Below are 13,508 nucleotides of genomic sequence, written 5' to 3'. Positions count from 1 at the left end.
TTGCTGTTAGTAGATCACTAGTATTCACAATTTGGGTTTTAGATGTTAAGCAGTTGTGTTGTGCACGGAAGGGCAATGAATGTCTTAAATAACCAAAAAAGCTCTTTCAGTAGCCTTCTCAAAAACATTATATTTTTAACAGTTTCTTGTTTCAATAAAAATATTCTTAAAAATAAAAAATGCATTATTTTTTTTTATTCTGGAATTGTATTTCCCAAATCTAACTACTGCATTTTTTATTTTTTACAGGCTGTGTTCACAGATCTAGAGATTCTTGCTGCCATTTTTGCCAGTGCTATCCATGATGTAGACCATCCTGGTGTTTCCAACCAGTTCCTTATTAATACAAGTGAGTATCTTTCTAAAAAAAAATTAAAAGGAAAATTTACTTTAACCCATATTTTACGCTGATTAAAATTAATTTCAAGCCTTATGTGGAGAATTCATGTTGCCTGCAGTGGGTTGTAGGTCAGACCAAGACCAATCTGATCAAAATCCATGTAATATCAAACATCCTGTTAAACTGTACCTTAATTATACCTTAATCTGTCCCATCTTACAGTATATTATATCTAATTCATATATCTTTCATGACTGTGCAAAATAGGCTTCTAGGAATTAACTTAAGGAACTCGAAAAAATCAAAAGAAAATAAGACTAAACTAAAGTAAAATAAGGGAGTCCAACTGAATTAATTGCAGTTTTTCAATTCTTTGGCATATTATTTAACATCCATGTTTTTTTAAAGTATCACGTGGTACAGTAGATACAGTATGAAATGCCTGGCATACACATTATTAGGTTTCTTATGTAATACCAATGATAATTCTTGAATCCTACACACATATACAATATAGTCTCATGATAAAATCTAATGTAAAAGTTATTAAATCTCACCGTGGTTCACTCCTCTCTGAATGGGGTTCGAGCCTCTTCATCCTATCATCCTATGGCCAGGAGGCTACCTATTAAACAAATGGGTTAAGCCAAACTTATCTCGCCAAGTATTCCAAACATTTGCAATCTGTTCAATTCTTGGATGTTGTTGTCCCTAGTGAAAACGTGTACATGGATGACCAGCATAACAGTTTACCACATTATTAATTTGCTAACATTGGTGTTACTGTCAGGATGTGGATTCCCCCAGTCTTTAATATTCCTCTGTGTGAACCAAAGGGAACCCCTGCAGTAACCTGCTATTAGATGACTCATCGCTTCGAAACAAAAGGACATCCATCAATTTATATGGATTGCGTAGGCAGTAGTAAGTGCACTTGAGCCACAGGCTAAGGTAAACATTGCAAAGCACATGCTTGTCTGTAGTGTCTTCTAAGACCAATGATCTGAAGTGGGCCAGTTCTCTGTGATAAATGCATTACAGAGATTAAATATTTCAATTATTAGTTGGTAATCAAGTGATTGCCGAAGAGTAAAATCTGAAACCAAACTGAAAAAGCAATGTTTTGTTTGAGGAAGATGTGATCCATGATAGGATCATGTGATGCGAGCTGTGAAGTTCCCAAGATAAGTATTCATACCCCTATGACATAGAAATAAAAAAACTGAAAAAATGTAAAATTGGATAATATGTCTAAAAAAAACCTAAAACTATTATGCTGCAGTGCTAACACCGTTACACAGATTCATGTACATTATGATGAATATGGGCAGAATATTTGGTTATCTTATAATATTCAGTAGCGGTTTTCCTTAATTAAATTGATAAATTATTTTAAGATTTGTAAACAGGTTTTACAGTTAATTTTCCTTTTTAATATACAAATTATTAAATTTATGAAAGGCTGACTTTTGTGCCAGTAAGAAAAAGTAAAGGTTTGTCAGACAACTGTCGTTTTCATTAAGAAGAATACTGTGTATTGTATAATATTCAGATTCAGAACATACACACAAATTGCAGTTATTGACATGTCTGGCCTTGATTGACTACTGCCTGGCCATAGGGATAGGAGAATCAGAACTTCCCTATGACAAAAGTGAAAAGTTGCTGCAGTGGTAGTGGAGAATGGTGTTTAATGATGAGAAATAAGAGTCTGTAAGAGTCTGAAGGTCTGTATTTGTATCCTACAGAGACAGCAATTGGCAGACAATGACATTGTGAAACATCAGAGAAGTGTCAAAACCAGAAACAACTAAATCAATTAAGAAATACATTGTGTTTCTCCTATTATACCATAGGGATGTAAGAACTCATGGATTCTCAAAATTCCCCTTATATAATCTACTTAAAACACAGCACTAGCAGCAGAATCTGGCATGTTCCCTGCATAAAAAGAATACAGAAGGAATGGAAGTTCATATCCTGGATTTCTTAAAAATAAAACAGATGGCTAAGATCCTAATTCAAACAGAACTGGAAATTCAAATAAGCTAAATGGGCCAAATGGCCTCTTCTCATTTGTTTATATTCTTACATTCTTCATATGGCAGCAAAATGCTCAGTGACTTCAAACCTAACTGTACTGCAGCAGTTTCTTGTCAGCCATCTTAGAAGACCAGAACAGCTGTTAGCCAGAGAATGCAAGACCTGTCTCTGAATCAAAAACTTAAGCAGGAAAATGTTCTTTATATAAACAAGAACATCCTATTTTGCACATCTCTACATAGTTTTCACAATATATTGTAAAATTGTAAATGTAATTCCTAAACAACAATACCCTCAACTAACTCAACTGATATTTGTTGACATTGAATGATATACCAAAAAAATGTCACAACGTTGCAAGCTTGCTTCCTTTAGAATGTGTATATACTGTCAAAAGAAACTTTCTTTGTTGTTGTGTGTTTTAAGAAGAATAAATGTAAAGATTGTAGATACAGTATAAACTAAATAATTTTGGAATCAATGTGATTTGGTGATTTATAACTCACAATGAAATGGTCATGTGAAATTATTGACTCAGGAAGGTAAATATTTATGCAAAAATATATTTCAGTTTTTTAATATTTTTCTTTGCAGTTTTTTGCCAGCATTTGACTTCTTTCACCTCTAAAATTGTTCAGTTTGAGCATTTACTGTAGGTTTTGATTTAAAATATTCACTTAATAAAACTTTGAAATATATATATATAATTTAGATATTGAAACATAATTGGAAGGGAGTGAATAAATTCCTATTTTAAGAAAATTTTAAGAGAGTTTTTTTAAGCACATTGGTACAGTGGTTCTTTGATAATACACCTGTAGTGGGCAGTCATTATCCTTAAAATACCCCCAAAAAATGCTTTTCCAGAGTGATTCATGGGCATTAGTAGCATTTTGTTAATGGATCATTATCTTCATTACATCCATCTTTTCTTTAAAAACCCTTAATCTTAGAGTACATGAAAGCAAATTGAAATTAGCACTGTTTTTGTTATAAAAGAGAAAATCATAATGTTTTCAGAGGCATAAGACATTCACCATGTCCTCAACGTTGTCACATCCTCACCAAGTCCCTTTACAGTGAACGTAGATTAAAGTAAAGTAGAACACATTTATTTCTAACCTGGAAAACATTAGAACTGCTCTGGTCCGAGAGTATTTTGTATGGAATGGTGGTAATAATAATGTAACTTTCGTTTAACTGACTGCATTGCCATGTGGATCTTATTTGAATCTTTGCTTGTTTCCAGACTCTGAGCTTGCCTTGATGTACAATGACTCTTCTGTTCTGGAGAATCATCATTTGGCTGTGGGTTTCAAGCTGCTGCAGGAAGAAAACTGTGACATTTTCCAAAATCTGACCAAAAAACAGAGACAATCATTAAGAAAGATGGTGATTGACATTGTAAGTACCTGCAGTTCTGTGAATGATGTGTTAGCTATCTACAGTAGGTATTATTATTATTATTATTATTATTATTATTATTATTATTATTATTATTATTATATGCTCAGTATAAAAATATTCAAATGAAATATTATCAAGTTAAATGTTTAATGGATAATATAAAAATTGAAAAAAATATGTGACTGATACATACTGTACTATATGATACAGTCTACTGTACAGTATATAGAGTACATGTACAGTATATGCACTTGCTCTGTTGTTTACCATGCAGAATTTCTCATTATATTCCTGACAGCACTTTGATTGTTTTGTTTTCTAGGTTCTTGCCACTGATATGTCCAAACACATGAACCTTCTAGCAGACTTAAAAACAATGGTAGAAACAAAAAAAGTAACCAGCTCTGGAGTTCTCCTCTTGGATAACTATTCAGACAGAATACAGGTAGGACATTTTTGTTCTTTGTCATACATAACCCGGGACTTGATTCTGTAAGTCCAGTTTTCTACACTTAGGTTTTTTAAACACAAATGAAAGAAAACTAATTAAGCATGTTCAAAATGATGTTCATGAGAATGAATAATGACTAGCAACTGTAAGCGTAGCCCTTGCTATTTTCTTATTTTTTCTGAGTGGTTTCTTCTTGAAATATTGCATTGTGAGATATACTGTAGGGTCATCCACATTTGTTTTAATCAGGTTGAGACCTTTCACAGAGTATTTGTCTACACATGTCAATGTCACCAATTGCTTTTCAGATTGCTACTGCATTCCTTTTGTGAAATGGTTTTACTTTTTATTGCATACATAGGTTTTACAAAACATGGTCCACTGTGCAGATCTGAGCAATCCCACAAAACCCCTGCAGCTGTACCGACAGTGGACAGACCGTATCATGGAGGAGTTTTTCAGCCAAGGAGACCGGGAGAGGGAAAGAGGCATGGAGATCAGTCCCATGTGTGACAAGCACAATGCATCAGTAGAAAAGTCACAGGTAAGCACCATTCCTTTCTCCATAGGAACAGGTAATTAATCTATCAGTTAATTTCTGTAGTTTTTAAGATATGGTAGTTTGGTATAGACACAAGTGCTCCTTTGTTATTGTTAGCATTAATGAAACAAAAGAAAATAACAAACCAATTTGTGCAGTCACAACAGTTTTTGTTTTGTTTCTGTTTAAGTGCTTTTTTTATTCAGAGTTAGTCTTGTGTAACTATCTTTAAGTTACTGCAACATTAAAAAAAATGCCCTTTCTGTGGTCAATTCTAATATTAAGAATTTAAAGGACAATGGTATCTACATGGATTGCACAAATAATTTATTATTAATCATTTAAATTGTTAAAAAAAAGTGCTTGAGTGGATTTAACCCTACTCAGAGCAAGAAGAGAAAGAAAATAAAAATGATTGAAAAGCTTGGTGTGTACAGCATGTGTTTGCTAATGTTTGTGTGGTTTAGTTAGCAACTAATCAACTAGAAAGGTCCAATGTCTTACCTTCATTTGTTACCTTTCTTGTGTCCATTGGACTCCCTCTCTGCCATGGTTTTTAAGGTGCAATTTGGTTTTCAGACATTCTAATATAGGAAACCATTTCAAGAGATACTGACCAGGTCTTCCTCATTCTCTCTTGCTTGCAGGTTGGATTTATTGATTACATTGTCCATCCACTGTGGGAAACGTGGGCAGACCTGGTCCATCCTGATGCACAGGACATCCTGGACACGCTAGAGGACAATCGAGAGTGGTACCAGAGCACAATTCCTCAGAGCCCTTCACCTGCCCCGGGCGACCCCGAGGAGGGGCAGCAGGGCACAGCGGACAAGTTCCAGTTCGAGCTGACACTGGAGGAGGATGGCGAGTCCGACACGGAGAAAGACAGTGGCAGCCAAGCGGAGGAGGAGGAGGAGGAGGAGGAGGAGGAAGAGGAAGAGGAAGAGGAAGAGGAAGAGGAGAACAGCTGCAGTGACTCCAAAACCCTTTGCACTCAGGACTCTGAGTCCACAGAAATCCCCCTGGACGAGCAAGCGGAAGAGGAGGAAGAGGAAGATGGGGTCTCTGTTGAGCCCTGTGTCGTGGTAGAAGAAGACCAGCCTGCCGACACATAACAGTGTGGACAGCATTAAATTATAGTAATATCCATAATAATAAATAATAATAAAGTAAAAGTTCCAAAGCGCACATGTTGCACATCACAACCTTGGCCACTCCTCACTCCCTTCTGCCTGGACAGACTATGTCTGAGACTGCTGATAGTCCTACAATTTTGCACTCAGGAATATTAGGTCAGATTTTTCAACTTTATAGGAATGGCACATCAGTGGCTGACATTTAGCCTACGGGGTCAAAGGTTTTGAAATCACAGTGAATTCTTTCCCTTGCCCCCTCTCTTTTCCCAAACAGAAGGATGGTGTTCCTGGATTTTACCTTGTCTGACAGACCTAAAGATGAAGATTTTTTTTTTGGTTCTATTTTATATAGCTATTATATCCAAGGAAAGCGTTCAACTGTATCCTGTATGGCATCCTACTGCGACTTTTTCTTGGAAGAAATTAAAAGGCTATGTGAAATGTGCAGTGTGAATTAAACAAGACACTTTTCTAAATTTCAAGTCTTCCTTGAAACCTGACTGAAAAAAAAAAACATACAGCTAATGTGCTGTTTTGACCTCTTGAGTTTTTGTATTGTATGTAAAAATGGAGATCTTTTGTAGATTTTACTTTTATTATAAGAACATATGGAGATATTATATTTAAAGAATATTTTAAAAGTTTTATCGGCCATTGCTATATTATTTTTTCTTTTTCTCCAAAAAGTAACTTGCAAGTTTGCTACGCAGCTCTTAGCAGTGAACACGTGAGTAGCCTGTGTGGATTTGAAGCACTCCATGTCATCACAAGCAGCTCTGATACAAGTATGCCATTTTAATATTGATCTTGTGTGCAAACATTTTTTACATAAAGAATTGGATTGACAAGTTTTATAAACATTTCATAATATATTTGTTTTTAATTTTACAATTAATCTTTTAATCTTCAGTAAGTCCACATTGTTCTTGAAAAAGAATTAAAATATTTGTATAGGTGTACTGCGTTCCCACTTACAGTATACCCAAATGTAATTACCATTCATCTTATTATGTGTATAACCACACTACACTTGCTTTTGTCAAAATTATAGCAGAATCTGTGACACAAAAAAGCTACTGTATATGAATTATACACTGGTCATCACATTAGACTTGATTAGGGGGAATTATCAAGTGTATGGTTCAGCACAATAGCAATCCATAATTTCCTACTAGTTTAATAAAATACTTATACTTACAGTATATAATACTTAGAAAACTGTAAAAGACCAAAAAGGTAATTCATATAAGTCCTTTACAAATCTAATGCATTTTATATCATAAATGATTTATTGTGCTGCCAAATTATATATAGTAGATTAAATAAAAAATACATAATTACAAAAAACATTAAAGAATTAATTTGTATCAAATTTATTTTATTAAAAAAGGAAGAAAAAAAAAACATGAAACCCAACACATTTGCTTAACCTGGATTGTTTTTGTCTATTTTTTCTTTGAAAAAAGCACCCATTATCAGACAATCTACTGCATATAGGAGTCATAGCTTAATACATGCACTGAAGACTTTCACTTTTTCTTGCCAAAACTGTGCACCACAATGAAACTGCGTAATGCTTTATGACATAATACAATTAAGTGGCTTTTTCTGTATTTCATGTTGCTATTTCACCATATTAATAATATAATACGGTACTGTAGCTCATTAACTGTAGCATTCACAGCAGCACATTATAGCTTGCAAGTTACTCTGTCAGACACCTAGATACTTTTCGTTGTTTATCATGAGAATATTTAGGTAGAACATTTTTTTGTTAATGAAACAAACTTGAATGAATCCAGCTTTTACAGAGTGCTCGCTGAAAAGAGGATAGTTTAAATGCATTATTTAATTATTTTATTTTGTGCCATGCCTTTTTTCCTCACCGGATGACCTTACTTGTAATAGAGTTTCATGTTTGTCTCTGTTTACAACCATGTATTTATTGTGCTGTAAATATTATAATGTTAATTGTAAATTATCAATTCATATTATATCATCCCTTGTTGGGATGGTGTTGCTGTATTTGGAAACTCTTGTTGAGAGAATGAATATTATATATACTTATTCAATGTAAAGATTATCTTCTGTATTACGTCACCTTAGAGCTTGTTTATGGAGAACCGGGGAAAGCCAAACAATGAAAAAAAAAGCCGCAAGTCTTTGGCCCCAGGGCTGTGCCTTAACTTTAAACAAAGTTTTTATTTTTGTCTTTGTATATATGTTCCTCTTTTCTGCTGCATTAGGATGTCTTTGTGACTAGGCTGGACATTTTTATCCCTAAACTGCCTGTGTGCAAAGGTTAAATAAGCTGTGTTAAACTAAAACCCATTATTTTTTACCATTGTATTATTGTTTAGGTTGAGTCGTCACCAAATGAAATATTATTGGTGTTATTGAAAATGAACATGTAAAAATCCATATAAGATGCAGTATACAACACAGATGAATGCAATACTATAAAATTCAAGTATATACTTGGAGACATAGGTCAGTATAACTGTGGAAGTGTATTTTAATTTCATGCTGTTACAAACTTTGTCAAGATAAGAGTTCAGGTACAATATATGTAATCTACCTTAGTCCAGCTTAGAGGAAATGTGCTTGTGTAGTGGGAGGAGTATGTCTTTTCCTTCTTGTTTCTCAACAGAGCCTCCTTTTGACACACATACTGTAGATTCTAGCAGCCCTGGCCCAAAGGAATCGGTAGCTTTTGTTTTTTTTTCATTTTGTTTTTTAAATGGTTTAAAAGGGATACACAAACTGTAATTTCAAAGGCTCCAGAACAACTATTATTTTTTCTATGGGTTTGTGTCTTTAGAATGCCAACTTGTCTGGACGTTTCACAAGACAATACTTTTATTGGATTCATTGTCTCTTACAGTCTATTGGATAGCACTGTAGATCATGCTCTGACCCTTCAGTAAAATAAAAACAAAAAAATATTTTAAAAAACCTTTTATATGCAACAGATTAAATAAAAGCATGGGTTGATTCTGCCTATATTTCTTTTTGTCTTTCTGGGCTCAATACCGTCTTTAATAAAATAGTTACTAATAGTGCTGATTAATAATATGCTATCTTTATTGCAAAGTGTATAACAATACATGGGTGACATGGTGGATATAGGTGGTCAGGCAGATTGTGCTGGCATCTAACAGCTCCAAGGACTACAGAAGGCAGTCCTTGAAGCTTCAAGTGTCTTTTTGTGATTTTTTCCACCTAATTTGCCCTGTGTACAGTATACCCTGCGATGAACTGATGTCATGCGGAGGGTATTGTTGTGCATTTGCACCCTATGCTTCTAGGATCGGCTCCATGTTGCTGTGACAATTGAATGTGACCGCATTGAAAGATAGGAAAAACAAATATTTGGAATTGATAACCAAGTTACATTTTTAATTTCCAGTTTATTATACAATACAAGCTGCTACAATGGCATATATTGTGATTATGCTGTAACACTGTCCCTGACTGTGGATATAATGTGTCGCAAATACATACAGCACCACAGAAAGCTTTCCAATACTTCAACTCTGTAATTGGTAACTCATTGAACTAAAAGATTATTCTGATCAGCACATCTGAACCTGAAAAGGAATCTTTGGATTGCTGATGAAAATCATATTGGCAACTGTATCCTGCTGACTTTTCTATGCTATATACCAGAAACATATTGGACACATTTGAAGGTCAATTTTAACTTCTTTTCAGGAAACAAGGTAATTGCGGATGAATTTTCCACAAAACCATAACTCCTTTGTTAATTTATACCACCACACTTGCCAAAATTAAGAAAAATTGTATAGTTGAATTTCTATATTAAATGTGTATTGGCCTTAATTTATATACTGTAAGGTGACAAATCTGGTTCTATCATACTGTAGCTGCTCGAATTATCTTGGAATGTACAGACAATACAGGTCTGCTTCAAGGCTTGAATTGAAGGTAAACATATGGGCACCAAATCTGAAACAGTTGATTTTTTATGTCTTACTCAAAACACACTTTCTCACTTTTTGAGAAACATATAAATAACAAAAATAAACAAATCCATTTAAGTTTCTTACTTCCAAGGTTGTTTTTTCACATGCAGGTAGCCATTTTTTCCATGCCTTGTCCAATATATCTACTACTTACTGTAGGATAAAAATCCAAGTCTGATTTAAAAAAGACAAAAATAGGCTGTATGAGGTTTTATAAAGGCAGGTCCTGACATGGTTTTCTTACCGTTCCAAAAACTCTGAAAAGCATAAAAGTTCCATTAATTTTACTGAGCTACGGGCAATGCTGAAGACTATTTACTGACTACAAAAAAAGAGCCTTTCTAAGAGTCCAAGAAATTAGAAAGTAATAAAAGTCTGTTTGATCTTCATGTGATTGACAAAGGAAAGCAAATAAAAATTGGCATTCACTTTGAACACCTATAACCCTTCCCTAAAGGTGCACAGTCTGAATTTAGTATGAGGACCTCTATTTCTCTAGTCTTCCTATTTTGATTTTCAGGTACTGTATGTTATTTTTGGTTTGAAATAAATAATTCTGATATTTCTTTGGATGATGGATTTCTTATACTTCTGCATGTATTTGCTTTTGCAATTACATTTTTGTAAAAAAAAGGCAAATTAGCTGTACACGTATATGGACTTTGAATATACAGTAGCACATTTTATATTCTGCGTCACCACAGAAATTGTCTTAGATAAGATAAAAAATTGCTGAATTGGGATTTGAAGTACTCCTTTTTCAAACAGAGGTTATCTAGTTTCTTATGCTATATAGTTTGTTGGAGTGCATTTTGATTTTGATGCTCAATGTTTTTTAAATCGACTGGTAGGGCTGTAGTTTGTATTGCAGTCTACTGCATTATTGCTGTAAGTCCTATGTTATCAATATAGTATGTTAGTTTTTTAAAAAAGGTATCACTGCTGTGAAAACAAATAGTTGGATTAAGAGGATATTGAGAAGTACTTACCTGCACATGTGAAATACTTTGAAATGATAAAAAATGTTTGCCATCATGATGCAAGTCTAACTTGAGGGTGTTGTAACCATACTGAAACCCTTGTACAGATGCAGGCATCTGGAACTTTGGTTAAGAGGCTAACACTGTCCTGACAGATATAAATGCTGGAAAATGGTTAGTGCTTCAGGTATACATTATTTCAATGGATATGTGGGAGCAACAAAAAAGTAGAGAAAAGAACTACCACGACTTTTCATGATTTTGCACTCTGACTGTCCTGATGTGCAAATCATTGTCAATGCATGAATGAGAGTAGTATAAGAAGTAAGCTCTACCTGGGATTAGGGTTAATATTTCTACAAAATTTTGAATGAAAAGAATCTTACCACTTTCTTTAAATGAGCCAAATTAATTAATTCTAATGACTTTGTGGACACAAATGGAAAATCTTGATAAAGTGTTTTGTGAAGTAGTGTCACGAACACGGACTGAAATCCGTGTCAGATCTTGTAGAAGACCCTATGCGATGCGGTAAGAGCTGGAGAAAACCGGAGGCGTGGTAAAAGGGAACACACAGGGGTTTAATAGTGCACAAAATAATAGTGACAGTCCGTGAGACAGTGTACGGGGAAGACAAAACGGCATCCAAATCCAAACGGGTCCAAGGGCAGGTCAAAGCACAGTCCGAGAGTCCATCAACAAGGAATCCATCCCGGGACGCGACAAAGTTAAAATCCCCGGGAGGGAGGAGCACACGGACAGACAAAACATGGAGGCCCAAGAGTGACGGGACGAGATCCTCCAGACCCCGGGCTCAGGAAGCAGGAGGTGTCGGGGATGAGGCCTATGCCCTCAGGAGACGGACGTAGGGTTTCCTGGTGCTAGGCGGGCCTCGCGACATCTTACCCTAATGATGAGCCCCGAGGACTGGAGGAGCTGGTCTTTAAGTAATAACGCTAAAAGGGTACACCTGGAGAGCTTAATCACACAGACAATAATGGGAGCAGTGGAGCGCCCTCTAGGGAGGGATGTCGGGTGTGACAAGTAGTAGACATTAGGTATAATCCTATACCTAATGTCATAATGATGCAGCTCCCTGTGTCTGAACAATATTCCTCATAAATAGTCTCGGAGATTGTTTGTGAAGTTGGTAAGCAGCTTATCAGTTCTGCTACAGATAGTGAGGAAAGAAGTTAGTTAGAGGCTCGCTCAATAAGGAGCTAAGCTTTTGTTTATGTTGTTTGTCTTTTAGTTTTGCTTTCCTGGATTGTAAGTAAAAAAAGAGCTCTGGTTTTGTACCTTATGACTGAGTGTGTCTCAGTTCCCCAGGTCCACCTACTGTACCATATATAAAACAATCACTTGCAACTGCACTACGACTCTCAGGTGCATCACAGACTCTTAACAGTACATTCTTCTGAACACAGAAAACCTATTTCTGTTACTAGACAGTAGATAAGCCAAACCTAGAAGCCTCTGCTCCCTGGCTTTTATATCTGACCAATCATCTTCTCAAAACATGTTAGGTGATCAAGGGCAGCATTTCATTCCCTGCTGTATTATGGGTAATGTGGTTCGGACAAGGATCTCTATCTTCTGTAAACGAACTCCGTTGCAGGAATTATCAACAATTATAATTAAAGGGGTCGTTTATTGTTTTAGAGATTCAGCTTTGCAAACCTGTTTCCTGCACAAAACAGAATTCAGACTTTGCATGAAATTGAGCTATAAGGGTCAATACATACAGTATGTGGACAAGAAGGTCTTTGTACCTGGACTGCACTATCAGATTGATTGGAGATTGGCAATATGATGGTATGACACAATATATTTAGTCATCTCTTTCTTTGCTTTGGCAGGTTTTATAATGGGCAGTTCCACTTCATTGATTGTGAGCAGAATTCTGAACTTTTTTTTTCAGATGTCATCAACTTCTGTTCCTTCCAGCATAACAGTTTGTACATGGAAAATCTGGCCTCTCAGTTACACTACCTGTAACATGAGAACGTCTAATCTTTTCTCTAGCCATCTTGTCTTATTTTCTGCCATAGTTTCAAGTGAATACAATGCTTTAAATAGGACAGAACTGGGTGAAACCATGCCATCTGTTGCTATAGGGGCCCATACTTCTCAAGCTGTTTGCTAAGACTGATTCCTTAACCTTCTTCTTCATAAAATAAAAATATGGGGTTCACCACCACACATCTACTTTCTGGTTTCCTAATTCATAGCACTCATAGCAAAGATTACAGGTGGGTTCTTTCACACAAAACATGAAGGATCAGAACTCGAAATCTTACAATAATTTACAATTTTACAAGTAGAATGGCACATATTGGCTATTTGCACAAAATACAAGATCTTCTGCATCCCTGTATTCAGCCCAGTTTTACAGTTCCCAGCAGGTGGGTGCGTTTCAGCAAAGACACAGAAAGAGAAGTCATTGTTCCATGAAGACTTACCACAGAATTCAATGAACATACATACAATAATTTTATTGATGCATTTTAAAATTGATTTTCCAAATATGCTAAGCCACTTGAAAATAAACTGCATTTTTATATGACTGTAGCAGAAAAGTGTAAACAAAACGCCAATCAAAGATCCACACAGGAACACACTAA

At 35.3% G+C, this 13,508-nt stretch overlaps 1 protein-coding gene across 7 annotated transcripts in view; it reads left to right on the top strand.

The window, feature by feature from the left end:
- Positions 1–8,917, top strand: part of pde4d (phosphodiesterase 4D, cAMP-specific) — a 368,823-nt gene extending 359,906 nt beyond the window's left edge. For all 7 annotated transcript variants that reach the window (XM_088629738.1, XM_088629736.1, XM_088629737.1 and 4 more), the window contains 5 exons: positions 250–349; positions 3,633–3,787; positions 4,113–4,235; positions 4,603–4,785; positions 5,430–8,917. In XM_088629738.1, the coding sequence (XP_088485864.1) occupies positions 250–349; positions 3,633–3,787; positions 4,113–4,235; positions 4,603–4,785; positions 5,430–5,897 (1,029 nt within the window). In that variant the 3' untranslated portion in view covers positions 5,898–8,917. The remainder of the gene's footprint in view (positions 1–249; positions 350–3,632; positions 3,788–4,112; positions 4,236–4,602; positions 4,786–5,429) is intronic.
- Positions 8,918–13,508: the final 4,591 nt, after the last annotated feature.

This window comes from Lepisosteus platostomus, chromosome 4, assembly GCF_059453375.1.
Source record: "Lepisosteus platostomus isolate fLepPlt1 chromosome 4, fLepPlt1.hap1, whole genome shotgun sequence".
NCBI lineage: Eukaryota > Metazoa > Chordata > Actinopteri > Semionotiformes > Lepisosteidae > Lepisosteus > Lepisosteus platostomus.
Note: the sequence above shows the minus strand (reverse complement) of the source record. Positions and strands in the feature narration are given on the sequence as shown.